The sequence below is a fragment of the Chrysochloris asiatica genome, unplaced genomic scaffold (assembly GCF_000296735.1).
Source record: "Chrysochloris asiatica unplaced genomic scaffold, ChrAsi1.0 scaffold00016, whole genome shotgun sequence".
Lineage (NCBI taxonomy): Eukaryota > Metazoa > Chordata > Mammalia > Afrosoricida > Chrysochloridae > Chrysochloris > Chrysochloris asiatica.
The window spans coordinates 13,461,364-13,479,140 of record NW_006408534.1 but is presented as its reverse complement, the minus strand read 5'-3'; the positions used below and the strand labels follow the sequence as shown (position 1 = coordinate 13,479,140).

The 17,777-nt window shown below is 43.1% G+C and overlaps 1 protein-coding gene across 1 annotated transcript in view; it reads right to left on the bottom strand.

Moving 5' to 3' along the window:
* Nucleotides 1-667: 667 nt before the first annotated feature.
* CIB4 (calcium and integrin binding family member 4) overlaps nt 668-17,777 on the bottom strand; it is a 110,086-nt gene continuing 92,976 nt past the window's right edge. The window contains exons 5-7 of the mRNA XM_006835214.1: nt 6,143-6,252; nt 3,055-3,143; nt 668-747 (exon numbers count right to left, since the gene is read on the bottom strand). Of these exons, the coding sequence (XP_006835277.1) occupies nt 717-747; nt 3,055-3,143; nt 6,143-6,252 (230 nt within the window). The 3' untranslated portion in view covers nt 668-716. The remainder of the gene's footprint in view (nt 748-3,054; nt 3,144-6,142; nt 6,253-17,777) is intronic.

Genomic DNA, 17,777 nt, shown 5'->3' with positions numbered 1-17,777 from the left:
AACTTTCACTCAATCCACAATAAAAACCTTAAAAAAAAAAAAAAAAAGATACTAAGAACAACAACAAAATAATCCATGGGATATCCATGGTTATTCCAGAGCGTGGCTGAATACTTAGCAAATAAGCCCTAATTGCAGGTCACGCACTATCTCCTCCCAAGGGCCTGGGGATGCCAAGTGGGGCCAACATGTCTTCTCCTTGGAACAAGGACTGTGGAGCCGGGCGCCTACTGGAATGACAACTATGTGCACATCTTGACTCAGCCCTGCTCTGGGAGATGTGAGCATTCATGTGGAGGGGTAGGGGTCTGGTAAAGGGAGGGGAAAACATGATTTTCCTTGGTGAACTTCATCCCATTTGGCCTGGTCCCCTGGCTGTGATGTGTACTGGAATTTGAACCCTGCCCTCAAAAAGATTGGCTTGCTTGGTGTCATCAGCAAACTTAAGCTTTAGAATGAGAAGCTCTTGATCAAAGGTATTATATATGTCACTATATATATATTACATACATATATATATATATATAAGGATGAACTGATGGCATGAAGAATATATATATTTTCAAATTTTATTTAGTAAACATTCTAGAGGTAAGGGCTGGGCAGGAACAAGGTCATTCTTCTAAGCAGATTCTTCTAGTGCCTGGGGGGTGGGTTTGAATTTCAAATTTCAGTGGTCTCCCTTGAGGCTGCGGGATCAGGTATTTGTGGCCATATCAGAATCCCCAGAAATGAATCCTAAAGCAGCTGAAAGAAAATAATTCCATGAGCCACCTAGGGCTTGTAGTTCTAAAGGGCCTTCTAACTTTTGGGTGATACCCTCTTTGGCTTCCCTTTTTGCCACATTCTCTGGGTAACAGCCACTTTGTAGCTCTCCCAAATCAATCCCAAAGCTTTCTTCCAGCTTCTTTTAGTACCAGCAGAATGACAAAGGATCTTACAACCTGTGCAAGAACCAATGGAAGGACATGGAGTGATTCAAGGAGAAACTCGAGGAGGAAAGATTATAGCCAGTTTAAATAATCTGATTACCTGCTATGTAAGAAGAGGAATCACCCTTGGTTGGTGTGGTTCTAAGTGTGGTAGCCATGTTTTTTAGAGAGACACAGACCTTAGCAGCTATACTGGAAGGATGAGGCCTTATCTCTAATACCAACAGTTAGTTAGAAGAGGGATAGACACTAGACCCAACCTGGGACAGTCAGATTCTTTTCCCAAGGAGTTGGTATCCAAGCTGAGAGATGATGTAAGAGCAGCTGCTGTTGTTGTTAAGTGCAGTCAAGTTAGTACTGGCTCACAACTACTTTATGTGCCATGGAACAAAACACTGCCTGATTGTGCGCCAACCTCACAATCATTGCTATGCTTGAGCCCATTGCTGTTGCCACTGTTCCAATTCACCTTGCTGGAGGCTGTTCCTCTTTTTTTGATGACCCTCCATTTTACCAAGCATGATGTCCTTCCTGATAATATGTCCGAAGTATGAGAGAGTATGTCTGGCCACGCTGGCTTCTAAGGAGCATTCTAGCTGTGCTTAATCCAACACAAATTTGTTTGTTCTTTTGGCAGTCCAAAAGAGCAACTGAGAGCCATTTAAAACCCAGGACATATAGACTTGACAGTGTGGGTAAGCCATGCTTGACCCTGGGTCTGACAAAGCAGAGAATGCTCTTTGCACCATGAAGTGAAGTGTAATGGAGAGGGAAAGAGAGGCAGAGAGACTGGGTTCCAAGAAAGAGAAAAAGAGCTCCCCTTTGGTTCTTGACCTGTGGTTTTCTGTGAGCTAGTTGTCTTTGTTCTTTGTTGTTTGTATGTTAAACAATCTTGAGTGAGGGCTCTTTCTTACTTTCAAAATAACCTAGACTAGGAGTCTTGATTGGGCACTCTAGGATAAGGTAAGCGAGAGCGGTTCCAACTCACCAGCCACTCCTTGGAAACCCCATACAGAGTTAACATGAGTCAGAACCAACTTGACTGCACTTAACAACAACATGAGACCAAGGAGCAGAACAAAAACAGGAGTAGAAAACACATGTGAACCAATGCCAGTTCAACATGAGGAAGGGACTCTAACAGAGTTGTATAGTAACAGGTAGAACATTCTCTGTAACTGCAAAAATTAAACAATGGCCAGAGAAATATGGAGACGTCTCAAAAATTTGGAAGATGTGTGGACCAGATAGGACCACCAAGGCCCTTCCCACTTTAAGAAGTAAAACGGCTTCTCTAGTTGAATATCTTTTCTATCTGAATCAAGAGTTGCAAATGTCTGAGTTCTTCTCTGGGCTCCACCCCCAAACCCGCTGTCATCAAGTCAATCCCGAGTCATAGGGACCTACAGGACAGAGTGGAACTAAGGCTGTAATCTATATGGAAGCAGATGATCATATTTTTCTCCCAAGGAGCAGGCTGGTGGGTTCCAACCTCTGACCTTTCAGTTAGCCGTTGACTACTTAGCCACTGTACCACCAGGACTCCTTCAGAATCATCAGAGCCTGTGTGAATCCCTAACTCCTAGTGACGTCACTAGATTGTGACCGAAGGGAAGCAGGAATAAGAAAGAAGGCAACTCCCTGGGTCAGTCTCAGATCCAAGTGAGCTTTAGAGAAAGTGTACAGGTGTATTGGCTGGAGAGCTGTATGAACCTGAGGTGGAACCACCCACATCACCCTCCCCTTTGCCCTTTATCATCCCACTCACAGTGTCTTATTGTTGTTGTTAAGTGCCATCAAGTTGGTCCCACCTCAGAGTGACCCTGTGTAGGCTTTTCAAAGAGCGGCTGGTGGGTTTGAGCCACCGACCTTGTGGTTCAAATCAACCTTGCCATCCAATGCTATTGCTCTTTACTATCCCACTCCCAGTTTCCTCCTAGGCTACCTAATTTCTAAGAAGGTCCAGTTTTACCGATTCTGAAAGAATCTGCATACTGCTCTGGAAACTTGTGACCTCCTTGTGAAGACTGAGGTGCACCACTGGCTGAGAAGATGGGAGGATTCTTTCTGTCCCCCACCCCACCCCCCGTGCAGCAGCTCCTCTCCCTCCAGAACTCCTTACTTCATAAAATCTGGAGACTTGGCCATTGCATGTTCAAACTCTGAGAAAGAGAGCATGTTGTCATTATCCAGATCAGACTCACTAAGGACCTACCACGTGGAAGTGGGGAAGGAAGCAGAGGAACACAGTGTCAGGGTGGTGAAATGGGGAAGGCAGGGGTATGGAGGGAATTACTACATGTTGAATGGCTCCTATGTCCCCACCTCTGCCAGATGCTAACACTCATCTCATTTCCTTGAGTCCTTCTGACCTTCTGTGACCATTCCACAGATTAGAACCTGAAGTTCAAAAAGATGACTTTATTTGCACTAAGGTTTGGATCTTATGGGTTGGGTCTACTCAAGGAATATTCCTCTTGGTGACACATACTTGGCAGGAAGAGCAGGAGGTCCAGGGGATACCTATTATGGTCTGAATTGTACTCCCCAAAAGATATGCTGAAGTTCTAGTCCCTACACCTATGAATGTGACCTTGTTTGGAAGTAGTCTTTGAAGCTATTATTGGTTAGGTTAGTATGAAGTCGTATTGGAGTAGGTGGGTCCAAATCCTAAATGAATGGTGTCTTCATGAAGCAGAAGGTACACACAGAGGGGGAGATAGAGGAACACGTGACATTACAGTTGTAAGCCAAGGACCACCTGGAACCACCAGAAACTGGCAACGAGGTATGAGACAGATTGCCCCTCAGAGCCTCAGAAAGAATCAACATGACAGACACCAGCCTCCAGAACTGTGAGGCAATAAACTTTTGTTCTTGTAAACCATCCAGTTTGTGATCATTTGTTACAGCAGTTCGAGGATATGAATACAATTTGCATCCCTACCCCCTGCCACCCAGTCACAGGGGTTTTGTGTTATAAGGGCTCCAGACAGGCAGAAGTTCCCCTCAACAGAGCACTCATGATTTTATCTTTGTTTCTAGTTTCCATCCAGACCAAAAACACTTGAAGGTTTTCATGGTCTACAACAAATAGAACCAGGCCATGTCTTGGGTTCCTGAGGCTGTCTTCAGATCTTTCACACTTTGGACTGTCACTTGGGGATACCTGGGTATTGAGCTGTGCTGGGATTGTGGTGAGGGCAGTAAATACAGGGCATTGTGATGTGTCCATCTGATGCTAATCTTCCTTTTGGCTTCTCTGCCTGGAATTACTATAGTGTTGGTGAAGGGTCTCCTTGAAATGGGTGGGTCAAGGCACACTGCATGTTGTCCCTGGGAAGGAATCACCATCTTGAAGGAAGGACAGGAAATTGAGGAGTAATAGTCTCTGGCTGTGTACTCATCTCTTGTGGTGCTTGCCTTCCACTGGAGTCCCATGGTGTGTGTGTGTGCACACCTGTTCTTGTTTGTTATTGTCGCGAGGTGCCATTGAGTTGATTCCAAGTCACAGTGACCATATGCATAACACAAGGAAACACTGCCTGATCCTGCGCCATCCTCACAGTTGTTGTCGCATTTGAGGACATTGCTGCTGCCACTGCATCTCATTGGAGGGTCTTTCTTTTTTTGATTACACTCCACTTTACCAACCATAATGTTCTTCTCCAGTGACTGGTCCTTCCTGATTGTATGTCAGAAGTGTGAGAAACAAAGTTTGGCCATCCTGGCTTCTAAGGACCATTCTGACTGCAGTTCTTCCAACACAGATTTGTTTGCTCTTCTGGCAGTCCATGGTACTTTTAATATTCTTCTCTAACACCATAACTCAAATGCATCAATTCTTCTACAGTCTTCCTTATTCATTGTCCAACTTTCAAATGCATATGAGGCAATTGAATATACCGTGGTCTTCCTTGTTTTTGTTCATTGTTAAGTGCCACTGAGTCAGTTTTGACTTATAGTGACCCTCTATAGGGTTTGTTGTTGTTGTTGTTATGTGCCTTGGAGTCAGTTCTTACTCAAAGCGACCCTGTACAGGGTTTCTGAGGCTATAAATCTTTACAGGAGCAGAAAGCCTCATCTTTCTCCCGTGGAAGAGCTGGTAGTTTCGAACTGCTAACCATGAGATTAGCAGCCCGATTCATAACCACTATAGGGTTTATGAGGCTTTAAATCTTCAAGGGAGCATAAAGACTTACCTTTCTTCTGTGGAGCATCTGGCAGCCTCTGACCATAGACCTTGTGGTTCGTAGTCCAGTGCTTATCATATGGAGCCTCCTCGCTTCCAGTCTTCCTTGTAGGCATATGGATAGTATACTATCACAGACAGCATTGTACTTCAAGATATGTTGAAGTACAATGAAATGTTCTTTTTGATGAATGTGATGCCATTCTTCTTCAGTTTGCCATTCTGGCATAGTAAAACCATTATGACTGTCGGATTCAGAATGGACAATATCAGTCCTTTTTAGGTATTTAATGCTTAGGATACCTATGTTTATGCATTCCATTTGAGTTGTGTCCCATCAGAAAATGAAGATCCCAAATACTTTACTCCATTCTTGTTATCAAGGTACACTTTGAGGTGGCAGCTCTTCTCTAGTCATATTTTGAGTGTCTTCCAACCTGGCATAGAGAATGTGCCCTTTGGGCATTTATAGACTGGCTAAAGGAGCTTTGTAACACTTGCATCAGTAGGGCAAAGGCTGAGAGGCCACATGACTGAGCACCGAAGACAAGAGAACGGCGTGCCTGCAGCACAGCAGAGAAGAGGCGCTCCAGACTAGAGAGCTGCTGCATCCTGAGTTGTTTCTAAGAAACCCCATAATCATGAGTATTGTCTGTGAGTTCTGTGTGACCATCAAAATGGATTATGGAACTCAGATGTTAAGCAGAGAGGGTTGTGGGAGGAATGGTTGGTGTCAGAAGAGGGTAAAGAAGGTTGGAGGGTGGAGGCATGTCTGATCTCCACCTCACAGGAATTGGCTTTGGGCTGATTTTGAGTTTAATTCTCTCCTTTCCCCCTATGAAACTAGAGGAAGTCAGATATGGCCCCCATGATGTTTTTACTGCACCAGAGGTCAATATGCTATCAGCTTCAGTCTTGGTCTTGAGTATGAACCATCTTCTCCCAAGATGGGCAGCATGACATCTAGAGGGGTTGAGCAATAACCTGCCATCCCAGCCCTCACCCCACAGGTACACACGTGATTTATAAGGTCGATCAACAAGTCCTCAGATACATCATCACTGTTCAGCAGTCGGAGGATAATACTCTGAAGATCCTCCTCATCTATGAAGCCATTCTCATTAAAATCTGGAAGAGACACAGCCTGAGTTAGAGGGAGTTGGTGGTGACTGGACAGGAAGTGGGCTTCCTCTGTTTGAAGAGCTTGGGGCCTTATGGTACCAACCAGGTGTTCAAAGGCTACCACCAGGCTCTAGGAGGCTCCAAAGAACCTACCTGGCCTAGGTATGACTGGAACCTCTGACTCAGTGTGATCTGGATAAGCCTAAGGGGTGCAGTAGAAGCAGGGCAGGCTGCAGGCAAATTTGGTGCTAAATAACAAAGTACAAATGAGCTTCCTATGTGACCAGACATGCTCTGTGAGCTTTACCTATTTTAAGTAGTTAAATGTTCACAAGCAACCTTTTATTATTCTCATTTTACCAACACGGAAACAGAGGCACAGAAAAGTCCTATGATTAGTTCTCATTTATGCCATCAGTAAGTGGAAGGACTGGGATTCAAACTTCAATTGGTCTCTGAAGCCACTTGTTCAATCACCATGCTGTGGAGATCTCCATCTCAAGCTCAGAAGCCAATGTGTCTTTCAGTGTCTTAGGAGCTAGGCAGCACAGAGAAGTGGAGAAAGCTGCGCTTGGAGACACAAGACCTAGACACATGTCCCTGCTCTTGAGCTGCTAGTAGCTGTGTAACTGTGGCATGTGAAACAGACACAGGGGTCCTTGCCCTGCAGGGCAGCCTGTGTCACATGATGTTGGAGTGTGGATTCTAGATCCATCCCCACAAGGTCAGGGGACAACAGGCAAGTGTCCCTCCAGTCCTGTGCAGCTCCATCCTTGTGTGCCCCTGGAGACCCAGATTGGGTAGAAATGTGCCTCATCCCAGGCAAGAAAAACAAGACTGTCAGAGAAAGGAGGAGGAGGAAAGGGAAGGGAGGCTTCAGCCCAAAGGGACTTTTCAAGGTCTTCAATCCCCCAAATGGCCCTGGCGTGCACAGCAGGCAAAGGTAGTGGGAGCCGCCAGGGCAGTGGGGAGAGTGGTGCAGTGAGCTAGTACCACTGTTTGGGCTGGATACATGCTACAACCATAGTCCTGGTGTCCCTGATTTCTAGGACATTGTCCAGTTTCCACCTACTGTCCTGCTCATTTGGGAAGCCCCTGGACCCTCGTCAGAACTTAGATCCTCCTTTTTGGGACAGAAATATGGTTATGTCCCCTGAACATAGGAAAGCTAGGGTCTATTTTAACCCTCTTCCTACAGAGACACTTGAAAGTGTGTTCCTCATCCTTTCTTGGACCCACTACAGGACTTCAGAACAGGTTTCAGGCACTTTTCCCTTTGGAACTTTTCGGAGTGGTCCTGTCCTGAATGCTTTCCTCCTCCAAGCACTGTGAAATGCTCCGACTCTACTCTAGGATTTGAGACCCTTTCTGACTCTGTCACGTTCCTATCTCAGAGGTTTAGCACTGTGGGTCCCACTTCCTGGACCACTTCACTCCAAACATCCTGGGTCTCTACTCAAATACCAGCATCTCATTAAAGCCCTACCCAGCACCTGTTTAAAGTTGTACTTCCTGCTCCCTCTGCAGCTGTATTATTTCTCCCAGAACTCAATACTCAACGCCTAACACACTCTAAGTTTTACTTCTAGCTTGTTCGTTTCCCCTCTTGTTAGGTGCTGTTGAGTCAATTCTGACATGTAGTGACCTTATACACAGAAGAACAATATACTGCCTGGTCCTGTGCCCTCCTCACAATTGTTGTTAAGCTTAAGCCCATTGCTGCTGCTATTGTCCAATCAACTCGTTGGAGGTCTTCCTTTATTTCTCCTACCCTTCACTTTGACAAGCATGATGTTCTTCTCTAAGGACTTATTCCTCCTGACAGTATGTCTGAAATATGAGAGTTGTGGGATGACATCAAGAACACTATACAGGAAAAAAACAAAGTCATTAAGAAGGCAAGAAAGAAAGAAAACACCAAAATGGATGTCAGAACAGACTGCAACTTGCTCTCCAGTGTAGAGATGCTAGAACAAATTGAAGAAATGAGGAAGCAAATTCTGGACAGAAAATTTTAAAGGTTGATTAGAGAAGACAAAGTGAAATATTATAATGAAATGTACAAAGATCTGGAATTAGAAAACCAAGGGGGAGAAACACACTCAACATTTCTCAAGCTGAAAGAACTAAGGGAAAACTTCAAGCATCAACTTTCAATACTTAAGGATTTTTTGGACAAGATATTGAATGATACAGAAAGCATCAACCGAAGATGGAAGGAGTCACTGTACAAAAAAGAAATGGTCGATGTTCAACCGTTTCAAGAGGTAGCATATAATTAAGAGTCAATGGCACTGAAGAAAGAAGTCCAAGCTGCACTGTATGCACTGCCAAAGAACAAGCCTCTGGGAACTGATGAAACACAAACTGAAATCTTTCCCAACCTCCCTTGCTGCTAGAAGTGGTCAAGTAACTGGCCAGAGACATGTAAGCAGAAAAGGTACATGTAACTTCTGAGACTGTGTTTAGATAAAAGGTACAGCCCTACCAGACTGTGAGGCAACCTTGATAATGGAAGGTAGAACAATGAGACAGAAGGAGGTGGAGTCTCTGACACTGTGGAGCTTTAGAACCATCATGAATGAACATTTATCTCTGGATTTCTACATATTACAGAAATAAGCATGTAACTTTCCACTATCTCATTCAAATCACTGTTCTTTAGGGTTTTCTGCCATTTGCCATCAAATTTGACTCTTATTCATTATCTAAGTCTCAGTTTCCTAATATGTAAAATGGGGAAAATAGCAGTATCTCCACACACATGCAGTGAAGACTGAAAAGAAAATGCATGTAAGTTGCTTAGTGTAGAGAATAGATAGATATAAGAGAGTCTCAATTCTGTATCATTTGATGATTGTTAAATATTACAAATGTAAACCTTAAGAGACTTTATAATACAGAGTTAAATTGGTCTCATTAGAGAAACTGAGGCCCAGAGTGGAGACCTGAGTCTGTTGATGTCACAGGTGTCCTTCAGTGGCAGAACCAAAACTGAGAAACTGAGGCCCAAACCGAAGCCTCTGTGCCCCAAGGCAGGATATAAAGATGCAAAGTGTAACTCATCACCTCACTCCTCAAAACAAGTGCCTCTCTCCTGGCTGAGTGTTGCCAGTCCCAGTGATGGGAGGCTAAAGCTGTCCCGACACAGCTTTGTCATCACACACTGCGGGTAAAGGCTCAGAGCAGGCGAAGGACAGGGGCAGCTGCAGTGATACTGCACTGCTGATGAGCGGCTCTCTATGGCCTTTCCCGGAGACCCCGCAGTGTCCCCAGGCGTGTCCTGGCCCAGCTCCCATATGCAGAGACTGCAACAAAGTGACATAGCTTTGGTCCAAAGCCATCTGGAAAGAAAATAAATCACTGGAGTGAAATGAAGTCCTAGACAGCTCCCCTTTTTCAGGGGCACAAGGGCAGAGCAGCCTGGGAAAAGGCGGAGGGCTGGGCGCTCTTGGTGGCTGGCCAGCCCATGAGACAGCCATAGTCCTCAGGACCGGCACTCTGGCCAGGGGACAAGTCTTCATCATGTTGTTCCCAGCTGTGGGGAGTTCAGAGGTGGACTCAGGCTCAGTCTTCAAATCCTCCAAGAGATCCTTATCATCAGCACCAATGCCATTCCATCATCTATGTCATTCTCGCTCCTTGTCAGTTACAAAGCACTTTATACAGTTTACCCATTTGATTGTGGGAGACAGGACATGCTTCCATGAATATTCCCATTTTATAGATAAGGTTGACCATTAACCACAAAGAAGTCCTCCTTTGTCCCTCCCCAGACACTGGCATCATTTGTTGCTGAGTCAGGTCTTGGGAAAGTGTGGGAAGACAGCTCTCTGACAGCTGCCTGCAGGTAATTCATATCTAAGGGAAGCTGCACTGATGGGAACAGGTTCACAATGCTATTACATTGTCTCTGAGAGGTAGAAAATCTCCCTAGAGGTGTAGAGAGAGAAGATTGATCTTATTGAGGTGAGGCATATTCCTCAATGTAGAAAATGGAGCTCTACCCAGTGAATATGTCTCCCTTTCCTCCTCCCCTGACAACCATCATAGAAAGTTTTTATAGACGGAAAGCCTTTTCTTGACTTTTTAACAATTGTTGTTGTTGTTGTTAAGTGCCATTGAGTCAATTCCGACCCATAGCGACCCTGTACAGGGTTTCTGAGGCTGTAAATCTTTACGGGAGCAGAACGTCTCATCTTTCTCCCGCAGAATAGCTGGTAGTTTCGAACTGCTGACCTTAAGGTTCGCAGCCTGATTCGTAACCATTACGCTACCAGAGCTCCTTTTTTAACAGTAGTGGTCTCATATAATATCTGTCCCTTTGTGATCAATTAATTTCATTCAGCATAATGTCCTCCAGGTTTCTCTATGTTACATGATGTATTGCAGATTCATTCTTCTTTTTTTTTTTTTTAAGTTTTATTGTGAATTATGCGATAATTTACATGGGAGAACATTAGCTTTACATGCATCCTATCTTATTTCATTTCATTGCAATGATTACAATCTCCTGCATGCATCATCAAACAACCAAAGGGTACAACCCACAAGCCTACCCCCCATCAGCACATAGCCCCTCTCCCTCCCTGAGTCTAAAGTTTGTAGCTGCTCCATCTCTCCATGTCATTGTCTCTGCCTCCATCTCTGGTGTCACTGCTTTTCTGGATAGGGTTCCACACTTCGTTTTTCTCCCTTGATGCTTCCAGGGACATCCTCTCCTGGACTGCAAAATCTACCACTCCCCTCCTTTTGTTACAAAACATCTACCTTTACCTTTCCAACACTCACAGTCAGTCCTGATAGCAACCATTCACTACTGAACCACAAGAGTCTTATCCTCATCTCCTTTCATCAGTCCCATCCAGACAGGATGGAAACCACTCAGTGGAGATGCTACCTTTCCCCACACCCTCCAGAACTAAGTTCCCTATTGAAAGCTTGTAAGCCAGTCAATTCCTGCCTTTGTAGCCACACCCCCCCGCCCCAGTTTTGGGTAGCCAATGTCTAAGTTGCCCATCCTTGTTGACCCTGTGTACCAAGAGGGTGGGAATGATCCTCACTGTAAAGATTTGTTCCCTCCTTTGAGCTGCTGCATCAATAAGCATAGGTCAAGTTCATCAAATTGTAGTGGATTACTCTTTTTTTCCTCTAGTTGAGTTCTGATCATCCAGCCATTGCAGCCAGGTCAAGTGGGTACTATCTGCAAGTATGGTGTTCTTGTAGATTCATTATTCTTTAATGTTGCCTAATATTCCACTGTTCTTATGTGGAACCATGGATTAATGTGTCAGACTGCAAAGTCGCTTGAACTGCAAGGTCGGTTGTTCAAGCTCACCAGCTGCTCCTCAGAAACCCTATACAGGGTTGCTATGGATCAGAACTGACTCAATGACACTTAACAATAACAACAATACTCCACAGTATGTATGTACCAAAGTTTGTTCAGTCATTTCTCTGTTGATTCTCATCCCTTTTATTCCTGCTTGGAATGCAGATGGGATGCCTATTGGCATAGCAGTCGTGTTGTGACCATTATAGGTATAGCCCTATGCTAACTACGGCAGATTAGGAAGTTTGAAGGAACCTGAGCTCTTGGTAATTTCACTGGGTCATTACCCAGCTTTGGACTGCCTGCCTCCAGCCCTAACTTTTTTTTTCCTTTTTCAACATAAGTGTTACACATAACTGCATATATAACTCTATGTTAAAATGGATCCACATGCAATTCTAAGTGATATCATGGGCCAATGCAGGGGGCTTCAAACTCTGCTATACATTCAAATCAACCAAGAGTTTTTAAAAAAATCCACAACTAGGCCATATCCAATACTATTACATTAAATCTCTGAAGGTATGGTCCAAGTATCAGCATTTTTGTAAACTTCCCAGTGTATTCCAACATGCAGCTGAATTTGAAAACCAGTAGGGTAAAACAGTGCTTCTTAAACTTTAAGGTGCAGATGACTCACTAAGGATCTTGTTAAAACGCAGATTCAAATTCAACAGGTCTGGAGTGGGGTCTAACACTGCATTTCTTTTTTTTTAAAAAGGTGCCAGGTGATACTGATGATGCAGGTCCATGAGTAGCAGGTCTTTAGAGTAGCAAGGGCTTAGATAATTGAACTGGGTCTTAGAACCATCACTATGAACACCACTATCCTCTTCTTTGACTTATTATTTTCTTTCTTTTGACTCCTCCTCCTCTTCATTGTATAGCCCAATGCACTGAACAGCTACCCCATGCCAGGCACTAGACTCAGGCCTTCATGCGTCCTATTTCTAATCCTCCTGATGGCCTGTAAGGTAACAAATCTTTTGAGTCCAAACAGAATCCAGACTTGTCTGGGTATATCTAATGAAGCCTTGGAGTTTATGGGTCCCTAGGCATCTATTTTCACATCTGATTTGCATAAAGTCATTGAGCTTTTTGTTTTTGTTTTTGGGCTCAAGGAGAAATGAAGCGTATGCTCAGGAGCTTGGGATGGGGGGTAGGGGAGGAGACAAGGACATTGTGGGGACAGTGTGGTGTGGTGTCTGGTTCTTGATCTGACCAAAGGCAACTAACTGTCTGACCTCTTGTGGGTAAGGACCTTCTCCTTATTTTTGAGCTAAATGCAAATTAGCACCTGTGCCTTGAAGCCTAAAGTGAATCTTCTGGTTTTGTAGCTCCCTGAGGGGTTGACTATTTTTGTTTGTTTAGCTTTGGAAACCATGCAAAGAGCTGAATAGATATCTTTAGGGACATCTGCCCAGCCTGCACATCACCATCACCTCTGGAGTCATGTTTGTTTGGGGAGCTTTGCTTCTTTTGGACTGTCATTGGTTGGGAAAGGCTGGTCACCTAATCCAGGGGTGCTAAATCATTGGTTTGGCTGAATCAACCAGCATCTTCTGAGAGAATGGAAGTGTGAAATAAAGATGCTTATGACTAGTCAATCAGAGTAAAGCCTGCAGGACATGTGTGGGGCTGAGATAGTCATCTTTGATCTATAGACACAGAGGCATAAAAATCAGGTCTGCAGAAATAGATACTTGAAGCAGGTGCACAGAGAGAAGCAGAAAAAAGGAGACAGTAGCTGCATGGCTTCAGCTGTATCCTAGGCCCTCAAGAGGTCTGCTGCAGTTATGCGGTGGGTTGCATATGGAAGACAAACTCTAGAGTGTCCCTCCATGATCCCCAGATCCTGATGTTCACACCTTTGTATAACCTTCTTGCTTCTAATGAATGGAATATGGAAAAATTGTTGAGTGACACTTTCATGATTACATTACATTATATACAACTCTAACATGCTAGCAGAATGGATCAAGAGACTCTCTCTAACTGGCTCAAGAAGTAAGTATCATCAAAGATATGGAAGATCTAAATAGCACTATCAACCAGCTCAACCTCATGGATATGCACAGAATACAGCATCCAACAGCAACACAGCAGCATAGTACACATTCTTCTCGAATGACCATGGATCATTTTCCTGATTAGACTATATTTTAGGCCACAAAACAAGACTCAATACATTCAAAAGTATCAAAATAATACAAAGCATCATCTCTACCATAATGCTATAAAAATAGAAATCAGCATCAGAAAGAGAAAAAATTAAAAACATAGTCACTGAATAACACCTTACTTTAAAACTATTGGGTCACAGAAGAAATTTAAAGATGAAATTTTAAAAATTCTTAGAATCAAATGAGAATGAAAACACAACATACCAAAACCTTTGAGACACAAAAAAACAGTGCTCAGAGGAGAATTTATAGCAATAAGTACACAAATCAAAAAAGAGGGGCTAAATCACTAGCTTAGCCCCACAACTTGAACAAATAGAAAAAGAGCAGCCAAAAGAAGACTACTGTTACCAGAGGAAGGGAAACACAAAGATCACAGCAGAAATAAATGAACTAGAAAGAATCAACAAGACTAAACATTTATTCTTAGAGGATCAAGGAAATTGACAAACTGCTGGCCAAATTGACAAAGGGAAAACATGAGATGATGCAAGCAACCAAAATGAAGAAATGAAATGAGTGATGTTTTTGTAGAACCCACCCACAGAGATAAAAAGGATCACGAGAGAATATTAGGAAAAATTATACTATCACAACTTTGAAAACCTCAAAGAAATGGTCAAATTTCCAGAAACATACTACCTACCTAAATTAGCACAAATAGAGGTGATGGTAGTGGTGGTGATGTGCCTTGAAGTTGGTTCTGACTCAGCAACTCTGCATAGGGCTTCCAAGGTGGTAAATCTTTATGAGACCAGAAAACCTCATCTTTCTCCTGTGGAATGGCTGGTAGTTTTGAACTGCTGAACTTAAGGTTAACAGCCCAACTGGTAACCACTGCGCTACCAAATAGGGGTTGTTGTTGTTGTTAAGTGCCATCGAGTTGATTTTGACCCATAGCGACCCTGTATAGGGCTTCCAAGGAGCAGCTGGTAAGCTTGAACCACCGACTTTGAAGTTCAAATGACTTTGCAGTCTGATGCATTATTAGCCCACAGTGCCACACCAAATAAGGATGAAAACTGTAAATAGAACCATAACAAAAGAAGAACTCAAAGCTGTCATTAAAAAACAACGTCAAAAAAATCCTCCAAGAGAGAAAGAAAAAGTCCTAGTACACATGACTTTACTAGCGAATTCTACCAAATATTTAGAGAAACGTTGACACTTATTCTTCTCAAACTATTCCAGAACATAGAAAAGGAAGGAGTACTCCCAAATTCACTGTATGAAGCCAGCATAATCCTGATACCAGAGGCAAGCACAAAATCTCAGACCAATATCCCTCATGAACATATGCAAAATTCTCAACAAGATTCTAGCCAACAGAATTCAACAGCATATCAAAAGAATCATACAATTTGATCAAATGGGGTTCATACCAGGAATGCAAGGAGGTTCAACATTAGAAAACTCAATCAACATAATTTCTCACATAAACAAAACAAAGGAAAAGAATCACATGATCATCTCAATCAACACAGAAAAATAATGTGATAAAATCTGACATCCTTTCCTTATTAAAAAATAAACCTCAGAAAATAAAAGGGAAATTCCTCTCCATAATTGAGGAATATATCCCCAATCAATAGCTAATATTGTTCTCAATAGAGAATTATTGAAAGCATTCCCCTTGCTAATGAAACAAAACAAAGATGCTCTTTATCACCACAATATTGCCTTAGAAGTCTTCACCAGAACAACGAGGCAAGGAAGAGAAATAAAGAGAATCCAAATTAGAAAGGAAGAGCTAAAACTATTCTTATTCACAGATGACATGATCCTTTTGTTGTAGTTGTTGTTAAGTGTCCTTGAGTCAGTTCCGGCCCACAGTGACCATGAATGGGGTTCCCGAGAGGAGTAGCTGGTGAGCTTGAGCCACCAACCTTGTGGTTCAAACCAACTTTGCAGTTCAGTACATCAAGCCACAGTGCCACACCAGACATGATCCTAAACATAGAAAATCCCAGAGATTCCACAAGGACGTTACTAGAACAATAGAAGTATTGAGCAAAGCATCAGGGTACAAGATCAACACACAAACATAAATTGGGTTCCCTTACACTAACAAGCTGCTCCTCAGAAACCCTATATAAGGTCGCTATGGGTCGTAATAGACTCAACAGCACTTAACAACAACACCACTAACAAGAACTCTGAAAATGGAAATCTAGAAAATGATATAATTTACAATAGCCCCCCACCAAAGGATAAAATACCTAGGAATAAACCTAACCAGGGACATAAAAAGCCCTGGTAGTGTGGTTATGCATTGGGTTGTTAACCACAAGTTTGGTGGTTCAAATCCACTAGCCACTCCACAGGAGAAAGAGGACACATTCTACTCTTGTTAAGATGTAAAGCCTCAGAAACTCTGTGCAGGGTTGCTATGAATTGGAACTGACTTAATGGCACAACAACAACAGGGACACGAAAGACTTTTTACAAGGAGAACTATGAAATACTATCATAAGAAATTAAAAGAAAACTACCCAAATGGAAAAATATTCCATGCTCATGGGCTGGCACTCTTAACATTATGAAAATGTTAATACTACCAAAAGTGATCTACAGATAACAATCTAATCCCAATTCAAATCCCAAAAACATTTTTTAATGAAATGGAAAAACTAATCTCCAACTTTGTATGGAAAGGAAAGAGACTCCACATAGTTATAGCAATATTGACAAAAAGAACAAAATAGGCAGCCTCACACTATCCAATCTCAAAACACACTATATAGCTGCAGTAATCAAAAGAGCTTGGTACTGGTTCAATGACAGACACTTGGAGTAATGGAATAGAATTTAGAATCCAGAAGAAAATCCATCTATCTATATGGGCAACTGATTTACAACTAAGGGTCAAAGTACATTAAATGAGGAAGAAAAACTGTGTCTTTAACAAATGGTGCTGATCAAACTGGATATCCATTTGCAGAAAAATGAAAAAGGATTCATACCTTATGCTATACACAAAAACTAAATCAAATAGGTCATAGACCTAATTGTCAAAACTAAAACCATAAAGTTCCCAGAGATAACAGAGATACAAAATTAGGGAACCTAATTTTCAGCATAAATAACCTATCAAAATACACAAACGACAGACAATAATTTAGGTAACTGGAACCTCCTAAAAATTAGGTACTTATACTCATAAAAAAGCTTCACCAAGAGGGTAAAAAGAGAACATTGTACATAATACAATGGAATACATACACAATGGAATACAGACTGGAAAAAAAAATTTGGTAATGACTTATTTTCAACATCTCAACAACAAAAAGACAAACAATCCAATAAAAAATGGGCAAAGGGACTTCTGGAGCTTCCCGGACCAGGCAGCTCAGGTAGGGCAGGCTCCAGAGAAAAGGGGTGGAATTGCCCATAGGAAACCTCTGTCTAGCAGACAGACAGCCTTTGAGCAAACATAAGAGCTTATATTTCAACATTCTGAACTTGTGTTTTTGAAAGATCAAATTGCTGAGGAATTACAGGCATTTTGAGCTTTTGCCTGCCTGCACGCGCCTCCCGCTCCCTACGCCCACGCCGGCGAGTGCCACTGCCCCCTGCGGACCTTGGAGTGCAGGGCTAAAGCAACCCCATTTAGAAGGTTGCATTTCCAGAGAAAAGGAAGCATAAAATGGCAAAGCTGAAAAAATAGAGAGGGATATTGGCGCGGCTATCAGGAAATTCAGGGTACCCACAGTACAGAGAGACTGAGAAAGGCATTTTTTTACATCATCAGATACATGCCCACTGAGGCCAAGACCTGCCCCGAGAACCAACCTGCCCACAGACTGGTCACAAAGGCCCAGGCCCAACCAAGGCCCAAATTGCCTACCCACTGCGAGGCCCAGGCGGCCCACAGCCTGTCACCGCTGAGGTCCAGGGCCCTCAAGGCCCAACCCGCCACGTTGCCCAGTCGCCGAGGACCAGTGCCCCTGAGACCCAACTCACCCTCAGCCTGGTCCCCGAGGCACAGGACCCCCGAGGCCCAATCCGCCCAACCC